Below are 10,433 nucleotides of genomic sequence, written 5' to 3' on the forward strand. Positions count from 1 at the left end.
AATCTTGCAACATAGGTAGGGGAGGGGGTCATGGAGAACTTCTTGAACTCACGAAGGTAGGCTCGTCATTTTCTATCCACAAATGGTGGATAACCGATAATTTATAAAGAAAGTTGTGGATATAATACAATTTAACATGTAAGTTCTGTGGATAGTTTTCGAGTATAGATACATATAAAATACCGTGGATAATGGATAGATAATGCCGAGCTCTACGCGACGGAAATATAGCACGGAAATTTTAAACACCTGCTAATTTTCCTCCTTTTCCAATATTTTCCTATTTGATGGTTTCGGTAGGTGTTTAAATTTTCATATCATAGCATGGATAAAGGATGCGAGTAAGGAAATTAGTTTTCACGCAACTACCCATTTCTGACCACAGCTTATTCGGTAAATACACCATTCCATCATCGGTTGTCAGCACGCGCAAAGGTAGGTCTCTGTGTTAGAGCAGCTTTATGCGTGCTGGCAAGAGACGAAAAAAATACTGATTGCCAGATTTTAAATTCTGAAAATCACCATTTCTTTCGTCTCTATAGACTAGTGGCGGTAGAGAGGGGCGTAGACTGTGTATCCCTCCATTCGGGCGCGTTCTTGTAAGAGGGAATAATGTGCGCTCCCAGTAGGCGGATGACACTGAGCTAAGAGATAGAAGGGTATGACGTTTGCATACGTAGTACTGCCATTACTCTATCAGTACGCCGGAATCTACGATTTCGGTTACTGCTAAGCAGCTTCAACATAGAGACCTAGCTTTGCGCGTGCTGACAGCCAAAACTGGAACAGAGTATATAGATAGTTTACAGTCTAGGAGGATTCATACCATTTACAAAAGGAGGCCTGACTTTATACTCACCTAGTGAGTCTGGCCTCCCTGTGTAAATGGTATGGATCCTCCTAGGGTTTAAACAACGTATATCGAATAAGCTGCTGTCGGAAATAGGTAGTTGCCTATCCTCTAAGCGTGAAAACTAATTTCATCACGCGCGTTCTTTACCCATGGGTATACTTTAGTCCTTCAATTTGCTCGAAACTACAATAGGAATATGGACTGTAAAACTATATCAGTTGAAGGGGGGAAACGTCATAGTTGGGGCTGCCAATAAATGGAGCAGGTTTTCACTCTCCCTCGTGCGGGCCGCTGAAGAACTCAATGCAAAATTTTGCGCACAATAGACTAGCGAAACCTTGCCTCAAAAGCTCTCCCCCCCCCGAATTGAAATAGCTTTGCAGTCATTTCTCGCGTCGTTCTCGAACTAGTACTCAGTAACTCAAGTCTCTAGCATTGGGAAGCATCATACTTATTGTACAAGCTTATAAACTTATGGTGCTATTTGAACCGGCTTTCAGTTCAGTGAAAACCAAAGACGCAGCATATAACTAGTCTTTGTGAAAACTAAGCTTTAGTTTTCCGTCATTGGAATATTCTGCGAACATTGTGACTTATAAAAGGCTCTACAACTTATTAATTCTTATAGGCAGAAATTTTGAATGTGGAAAAACGTAGCAAAAATATAAAGCTTAAAACTAGGCCTATATCGAAAAAACATAAGTCCTCGAATGAAGGACATGTTGCTGTTCCTGAATTTGACGAAAAAAGAACAGAGGTATATAAAACAATTTGGCTAAAGTATTTTGGCTATCAGCTAAAACGATAGTAACAGAAATTTATATTTAAAGGTTATTTTGTCCGAGGATTCGTCTGAAAGCGACCTGTTCCAACCATCACCAGTAAAAAAAGAAAGTGATTAAAAGAAAACCTGCAAGGGACAAGCCAGTTTTAAAACATCCAGCTTGCCCTACAAATTGTGTTGTTCCACATCAATTAATTGAAAAGAACTAAAGGTGAGTTCAGAGAGACACAAATTCCCATGGTCGACGTCGTCATAGTCCCGTCCCCATTGAATCTCGACATGTTATACCAGGGGGCGGGGCTAAAATGGGACCTTCCTGTGGAATGGAGATAAAGCTAGAAATAACCTAATTTGAAGCTCCCTTTTAAAATGAATATATGCCTTCCTGACCACGTTTAGTTTAAGGTTAAGTTAATTATTAAATAAAAAAATTAGGTTGCTGCTAAAAACGCCAGCCGTGAAGCGTTGGAATGGTTTGTTTTGGAAGTCGGACCGAAATTCCCAGAAGCTTTGTCAATAATTTATGAAAAATGTGACAGTAGGTATTTTATTTTGTTTCTATAAGTTAGTATTTTAATTATTATTCTATAGTTGAAGCAAATAAGGACAAAGAAATGCCATTTGTATGGGACAGAATAAAAGATCAAGAGCCCAATCAACAATACCCGTGATCCCTCCCACCGAAAAGATGTATTTGCGGTAATTGTCGTGAGATTCCGCTTGCGGTGGAAAACGTCTGCTGCAGGCAGGAGATTTATACTACTACTAGAGCAATGTTTGCTCTTGTTTGTTTATATCAACCAATTTTGACTATAAGCATGAGGTTCAGAAATGAAGCTGCAACTCGGAGAGGGTTAGTTGCATCAAACAATAACTTCAGGTAATCTCATTTAAGCGTCGTTTATTACACTCCTTAAATTGCTTTTAACTAGTATAAATTAATAGGCACCATGCGTATAAGAATTACACCCTCATGGATTATGGAAGGTTGGGGGCTGGCAATCGAGTCATAATACCTTCTTGTTGCGTTTTGCGCATCAGGCAAGCTTTTCCATCACCTGATGGGGTGTACAAGGGATTTATAAGAGGAAGAATAATTGAGGGATAGTGAGGTTTATTTTCAATACTAAAAGACTGAACATTTTAAGATTTCTTTAAAATCTTGATAAATGTTTTTCCAAAAGTTCTTCGTTAGACGGCTTTTCTATCATGCTTATGCTTTGGAATAAATGCCTTGGATCTGTTTCATCAAAATCTCTCGTGTCCGTAATTTTTCCCTGATGAATAAAAATCTTTCATGTTTAAATTTTTCCCTGATGAATAAAAATCGTTTCATGTTTAAATTTTTCCAGAAAATTAATTAACATCTAAGCACAGTAGTTGGTATAGTAGTTTTTCTTCAAAGATCATCTCCAATAAACAGTTCATATATGCATATTCTTTTTCTCCATAAACTTTCCCGACAACATAAGTTTTTGCTTTTTGCTATAATAGAATCGGTACCTCAATTCACCAGCTTTATTGCGCGCTTGTGGTCTATTTGCATGTTCGTTGTAATCTATAGCAGCTAATATTATACGGACACGATAGCTGGGCCAACTGTACATTGTAAATAGATTTTAGAGAAAAACACTGAGGTTTTTGCAGGTGTAGAGTTTTTTTATTAAAACTTTCACTTACGTGTAGCTGTTACGTTTAGATACATAACCCAAAATTTGGTTGTGAAAGGATTCTAGAAACCCAGTGTGCTTTAATAATAATTAATTTGATTGTACAAGCAAATGTTAGCAACAGCTAATAAATATGCATGATTTACCTGAACCTTACATAGTACTGCAAGTTCCTTTCCAAATACTTGTTAAGCACAATTTCTTCTAATGCTTTGTAAGCCCGAGAATTAACTTGAAGCCATGGTTTGTCTCTGTCTTCTTCTGGCAAGGGCATTTCATGCTGACAAGCGTAACCTGCTCCAAAATCAGTGGCCCATTCGTGATAGTTTGTCACATGATTTAGCGTACTTTGAAATGATGCCTTTTTGATAATTTTTTATTTAAATTGTAAGTGCGAAGTAGTTCCGATTTCGTCTAAAATTATTACATACTAGCAATGTTTCATAACTCCCCCCACATTCTCGACAACAGTACCAAAGATGGTTCCTTATTTCTCCCGCCCATTTAGCTAGGTCAGAACAGTCTTTTGCTTTTGACGCCTTAAAAATAATATTGAATTAGAAAGTTGTAATTTGTGATTAAAGACTGCAGATATACTTCTAAAATTTTTTTTAGACTTTAACAATCAAATAGAAATCGATCAACTGAAAAACAAATTCTTTAAATACTTTCAAAAACGACAGATTTTTTTCAGTCGGTTTCGCGTTTATAAAAAACAAACTGCACCACTCTCCCGAAAACCGAACTATTCCGCTTTTGAGGATTAACGTCAGCAAAACTCTACGATAAAACTTTGATTCAAAAACATTCACTGATTCTATCTTTACATTTATATCCATTTTAGTACAAGTATTCCCCGCATCCTCCATTTTTCTATCACTGCCTCGGTCAAAACAAAGATGACACCCCTTTAAATTAGTTGTTTTTTTCGGAGGACAGGAGTGACCGTCACGCGCTGTGTAACAATCTAAATATCATAATGAAAATTTAAGAGCATCAATCACGCAAAATTCTCAAAAACCCTTAAAATCATTGTCGCATTTACTTTAAATTTACTTCCCTTTTATATATTTCAATATTTCCCTAGAAAATGCCCAAAGATATTTCCAAAGAAAATGCACAAAGATAGTTCCCAAGAAAATGCCCAAAGTTATTTCCAAAGATATTTCCCAAGAAAATTCTTAAGATATTTCCCAAGAAAATTCTTAAGATATTTCCCAAGAAAATTCTTAAGATATTTCCCAAGAAAATACTTAAGATAATTCCCAAGAAAATTCTTAAGATATTTCCCAAGAAAATACCAAAGATATTTCCCAAGAAAATACCAAAGATATTTCCCAAGAAAATACCAAAGATATTTCCCTAGAAAATTCCAGAGATTATTTCCCTAGAAAATTCCCAAGATATTTCCCAAGAGAATTCCAAAAGATTTTTCCCTAGAAAATTCCAAATATGTTTCCCGGGAAAATTCCAAAGATATTTCGCGAGGAAATTCCAAAGATATTGCCACTATTGAGAGACACTAGAGTTTTGCTCAAATCCTTGCAGTAATAGCTATCCATCACAAAAATCTTTAGAACTCTTTAAAAAATTCCTTGGGAAATTGGGGAATATTGGCATCTTTTTCTTTTAAATTTGGAAATATCTTTGTAATATCCTTGTAAAATAACTTTGGAGCTTTCTTGGGAAATATATAGGGAAAATTATGGGACGAATTAATTTAGCCCTCTAGCAACGAGGGTGAGACTACTTATTAGGTCAGACATTTAATCGACTTACAAACATCCGAAAACGGCACAAAGTTTTAACCTTGAGCAAATGTATGGGGTACTAAGTGGGGTATGGAGGCTTCAATTGCCAAGCCGTAGATATAGACGTTGTTGTTAAATTTAATTATGTATTTTCACTTTGAGTTTTACGAGTACCAGATAAGTGTTTTACCTAACATAATCTACAATATTTTTTAAAAAAATATTCTGTAATTGCGCTCGAAATAAGGATAAAACATGCCACAAGGGAATAACTTTTATGTTAATCTTACTTTTCAAAAGTGAAAGTTTCTAGATGATGAAAGTTCGTATAAGCAAAAGTTTCGACTGCCAGCTTATATTCCCTGTAAATCTAAACATAACGATTTTAATTACGCATATTTTACTTTTAATCTATTTTATTCTTTGCATAAACCCCTAACGGATTATTATAGGTAAAAAAGGTAAATATAATAAACCATTTCAGCACTTGCTGAGCCCTAGCTACGGGACAAGCCTTTGTGAAACGTTTTAAATTTTTTAACCATCAAGTCAATGTCGGTGTAGGAAATCTTTAGCTAAACCATTTGGGTAAAAATATTTTCAGATAATTATTTTTTAAAGCATATAATTGCAAATATATCTGGCCTTTTGAAATTCATCTCTAGTATTCCTAACGAATTTCATTGGGAGAAATGGATGAGAAGCTTCTTTTGGCCAAAAATATTTTTCTAGTATCTAATAATGTTTTTTTAGCGCCGACTGTCAAATCCGAAAAGCCGCCCAATGAAACAGAGTGGACTCCTCTAACAAATTTCACCGCTTTACGTACCGTTGCAACGAATTGGAATTGATTATTTCGTGGTGGAAACCGGTATATTATTGTTGGGATAGATTATTATAGTAAATGGGTGGGATTCCTGGCAACACCAGACGTCATTACCCTATCGGCAGGAAAAGCCCCAATACAAGAGGTAATTTTACGACTCGAATCCCATTGGACGCTGAAATTAAACGAATATGTCCCAGTGAACAGGAATTCACTCCCATTGAAAAGAGCTACAAAAGTGAAATTTTACCGATAAAAACTAGCAGAATGTTGTCGAATGAGTACATAACTATTGACAGAAGTGGATCATATTACAGCTCCCTAGAAGTACTGGACGATATAACATCGCTGTGCATCAGCATTGTCTTCCAGCACTGAAGGGAAAAGGGTATATGCGAAACGCAGCGGCGAATTTGTGCACTAAACCAGAGGAATGATTTTGGCGCATAAGAAATTTTTAAAAAGTGGGGCAAGCAAACGGAAGTGGTAGCCAATGAGGAAAGGTTTGAGAGAGAAGAGTGCGGAAGGAAACAAATGGTCCCATTCATAGTGTTGGGTTCAGAATATAATAGTAGAAGTCCACTTAATTTTTCCAATTTTAAAAAATAATTGGCGGTCAATAGGTATTTTTAAACGCTTGTGTTGAAAAGGAAATTCATTACTTTAACCTACAGAAGTTCCGGTGGATGGTTATGGCTGTCAGACCACCGTCAGTGTCGGGATTAGTGTGAGACTTGTTATTGCGATATACTTTTATTTAGAATGGCTTATGTTTCTTTGCTAATTACGAAAAACACCTAGGATCAATGTAACTAATTACCATCGCCGCATGCCCAAATGAAAGTCCAATCTGAACTCGATTTATGTGATATTAAAAGCACTTAACCGTAAGCGCCTAAAACAATTTGTAAAACTGAAAAATATTGACCAGTATCTTTTGCAAACGGAAAACGTTAAAGCGTTGAAAACATTTTTCAAACTTAAAAAAGGAAAACAAGTTTCTTTGTCGACGCACATAACCTTTAATTAGTAATAAATCGGGCCAACTATCTCCGCTAAAAACCTTTAAATCGATGGAAGCTCAGAGATGTATTAGGGATGCTTTAAAAATGTTCTAGCATGATGAAGGCTATTTTGATCATTTGAATTCATATTCCAGATCAGGGTTAATGGGAAAACTATACTTGCAAAACTGAGCTAAAGATGGCGGGATTGGATGTCTTGGAAGAAAACGCTGTTTACAAAAGCATAACCTAGGTCCAGTACTTACAGGGAGCGGTATATATGATCCACTTATGCTATAGGATTAAATTCTGCTGGTTTTTCACAACCTTCATTCGTGACGATGTATCCCAGTCAATTCTGAATCGAACGAAAACTACTATTGTAATGCAGATTATTGCTCCATCAATTGAAAAATCGCGGTAGAAGGCAAGACTTCTTTAAACTTCTGTCGAAAGCCTGGATTACATAACCATCAAAGGTTTAAAATCGTGTCTCGCTTTTGTAGCAATCTAAAGTTTTCGTGATCGAAAATTGAGAGTCTTGCCGTATCCCGTACAAAAATTTACGGCTGCATTTTGATGTTATTTAGATTTTTTAGAATCTGCAATATATTGCAAATAAACTGGAATATTCTGGAAAAATACTGGAATAAACCTGAAAAAGGTTCAACTTCAGACAAAATTAAGATGCATTCCAGAGAGCAATGCAGAACATTTTAGACGTTTTGCTGAAAAAATATCTTCCGTTGGAAAACTCAGTACAGCAGTATACAAAATTTAGCTTCTCTAGAGTCATAAAATAGCTACCTTACAGCTAGAAAACAGAAGGGAAATAGTAACTACCGTAAGAAATCAGGATGTTTGTAGGCTCATTACAGGTACTGTACCTTCCAGATATATTGTATGCATGTTACAGTCAGAAATTGCCAAGTTTGTAGGATAATGGCAGGCGGGTTTCGGATGCTTTTTAGGATAATTGCAGGCGCGTTTCATATACTTTGTAGGAAAATTGCAGGCGCGTTTCAGATACTTTTTTGGATCATTGCAGGCGCGTTTCAGACACTTTGTAGGATAATGGCAGGTGCATTTCCGATTCTTTGTCGGATAATTGCAGGTGTTTCAGATACTTTGCAAAATCATTGTAGGTGCGTTTCATATTCTTTGTAGGATATTTGCAGATGCGTTTCAGATACCTTGTAGGATAATTGCAGGCGCGTTTCAGATACTTTTTAGGATATTTGCAGGCCTGTTTCAGATACTTTGTAGGATAATTGCAGGCGCGTTTCAGATACTTTTTAGGATAATTGCAGGCGCTTGTCATATACTTTGTAGGATATTTACAGGCGCGTTTCAGATACTTTGTAGGATAATTGCAGGTGATTTTCAGATAATTTTTAGGATAATTGCAGGCGCATTTCAGATACTTTTCAGGATAATTTCAGGAGCGTTTCATATACTTTGTAGGAAAATTGCAGGCGTGTTTCATATACTTTGTAGGAAAATTGCAGGCGTGTTTCAGGTACTTTTCAGGATCATTGCAGGCGCGTTTCAGGTACTTTTTAGGATAATTGTAGGCGCTTTTCATATACTTTGTAGGCAAATTGCAGTCGCGTTTCAGATACTTTTCAGGATCATTATTGGCGCGTTTCAGATGCTTTGTAGGATCATTGCAGGTGCTTTTCAGATAATTTTTATGATCATTGCAGCCGCATTTCAGATAATTTTTATGATCATTGCAGCCGCATTTCAGGTACTTTGTAGGATAATTACAGGCGCGTTTCAGATACTTTGTAGGATAATTGCAGGTACTTTTCAGATATTTTTAGGATAATTGCAGGAGCATTTCATATACTTTGTAGGATAATTGCAGGCGCGTTTCAGATACTTTGCAGGGTCATTGCTGCTGCGTTTCGGATACTTTGTAGGATAATTGCAGACGCGTTTCAAATACTTTGCAGGATCATTGCAGCCACGTTTCAGATACTTTTAAGGACCATTACAGGCGCGTTTCAGATACTTTAATTTGTACGATAATTGAAGGTGCCTTTCAGATACTTTGTAGGATAATTGCAGGCGCGTTTCAGATACTTTGTAGGATAATTGCAGGTACTTTTCAGATATTTTTAGGATAATTGCAGGAGCATTTCATATACTTTGTAGGATAATTGCAGGCGCTTTTCATATACTTTGTAGGAAAATTGCAGGCGCTTTTCATATACTTTTCAGGATCATTGCAGGTGCTTTTCAGATAATTTTTATGATCATTGCAGCCGCATTTCAGATAATTTTTATGATCATTGCAGCCGCATTGCAGGTACTTTGTAGGATAATTACAGGCGCGTTTTCAGATACTTTGTAGGATAATTGCAGGTACTTTTCAGATATTTTTAGGATAATTGCAGGAGCATTTCAGATACTTTGCAGGGTCATTGCTGCTGCGTTTCGGATACTTTGTAGGATAATTGCAGCCGCGTTTCAAATACTTTGCAGGATCATTGCAGCCACGTTTCAGATACTTTTAAGGACCATTACAGGCGCGTTTCAGATACTTTAATTTGTACGATAATTGAAGGTGCCTTTCAGATACTTTTTAGGATAATTGCAGGCGCGTTTCAGATACTTTTTAGGATAAGTGCAGGCGCTTGTCATATACTTTGTAGGCAAATTGCAGTCGCGTTTCAGATACTTTTCAGGATCATTATTGGTGCGTTTCAAATGCTTTGTAGGATCATTGCAGGTGCTTTTCAGATAATTTTTAGGATCATTGCAGCCGAATTTCAGATACTTTGTAGGATAATTACAGGCGCGTTTCAGATACTTTGTAGGATAATTGCAGGTACTTTTCAGATATTTTTAGGATAATTGCAGGAGCATTTCATATACTTTGTAGGATAATTGCAGGCGCTTTTCATATACTTTGTAGGAAAATTGCAGGCGCTTTTCATATACTTTTCAGGATCATTGCAGGCGCGTTTCAGATACTTTTTAGGATCATTGCAGGCGTATTTCGGATACTTTGTAGGATAATTGCAGGTGCGTTTCAGATACTTTGTAGGATCATTGCAGCCGCGTTTCAGATACTTCGCAGGATCATTGCAGGTGCATTTCAGATACTCTGTAGGATAATTGCAGCGCGTTTCAGATTCTTTGCAGGATCATTGCAGGCTCTTTTCATATACTTTGTAGGATAATTGCAGGTGCGTTTCAGATACTTTGTAGGATCATGGCATCGGCGTCTCAGATACTTCGCAGGATCATTGCAGGAGCATTTCAGATACTCTGTAGGATAATTGCAGGTGCATTTCAGATACTTTGCTGGGTCATTGCAGCCGCGTTTCAGATTCTTTGTAGGATCATTGCAGGTGCGATTTAGATACTTTTTGGAATAATATCAGATGCGTTTCAGATACTTTTTGGAATAATATCAGATGCGTTTCAGATACTTCGCAGGATCATTGCAGGTGCATTTCAGATACTTCGCAGGATAATTGCAGGTGCATTTCAGATTCTTTGCAAGATCATTGCAGGCACGTTTCAGATGCTTT

At 36.8% G+C, this 10,433-nt stretch overlaps 2 protein-coding genes across 3 annotated transcripts; one reads left to right on the forward strand and one right to left on the reverse strand.

Annotated features, from left to right (window-relative positions):
* Nucleotides 1-1,909: 1,909 nt before the first annotated feature.
* On the forward strand, nucleotides 1,910-2,927 carry LOC149668601 (P2X purinoceptor 7-like). Of its 2 annotated transcripts, XM_089840829.1 has the most exons (3): nucleotides 1,910-2,175; nucleotides 2,229-2,517; nucleotides 2,583-2,927. In XM_089840829.1, exons 2-3 carry the CDS (start codon nucleotides 2,411-2,413, stop codon nucleotides 2,743-2,745), a joined length of 270 nt encoding a protein of 89 aa, XP_089696955.1. In that variant the 5' UTR covers nucleotides 1,910-2,175; nucleotides 2,229-2,410; the 3' UTR covers nucleotides 2,746-2,927. The 2 variants fall into 2 exon arrangements, with proteins under 2 accessions (XP_089696955.1, XP_089696956.1); XM_089840830.1 differs by having other exon boundaries at nucleotides 1,910-2,517.
* A 134-nt stretch (nucleotides 2,928-3,061) lies between these two features.
* LOC149668602 (uncharacterized) lies at nucleotides 3,062-4,146 on the reverse strand. The gene is made up of 7 exons (XM_089840790.1): nucleotides 4,135-4,146; nucleotides 4,029-4,087; nucleotides 3,905-3,923; nucleotides 3,739-3,846; nucleotides 3,454-3,668; nucleotides 3,346-3,369; nucleotides 3,062-3,236 (listed from the first exon to the last, which is right to left on the reverse strand). The coding sequence occupies exons 1-7, from the start codon at nucleotides 4,144-4,146 to the stop codon at nucleotides 3,062-3,064; spliced, it is 612 nt and encodes a 203-aa protein (XP_089696916.1).
* Nucleotides 4,147-10,433: the final 6,287 nt, after the last annotated feature.

The sequence above is a fragment of the Phalangium opilio genome, unplaced genomic scaffold (genome assembly GCF_054372755.1).
Source record: "Phalangium opilio isolate 3A_F unplaced genomic scaffold, DU_Popi_V2 ptg000055l_1, whole genome shotgun sequence".
Lineage (NCBI taxonomy): Eukaryota > Metazoa > Arthropoda > Arachnida > Opiliones > Phalangiidae > Phalangium > Phalangium opilio.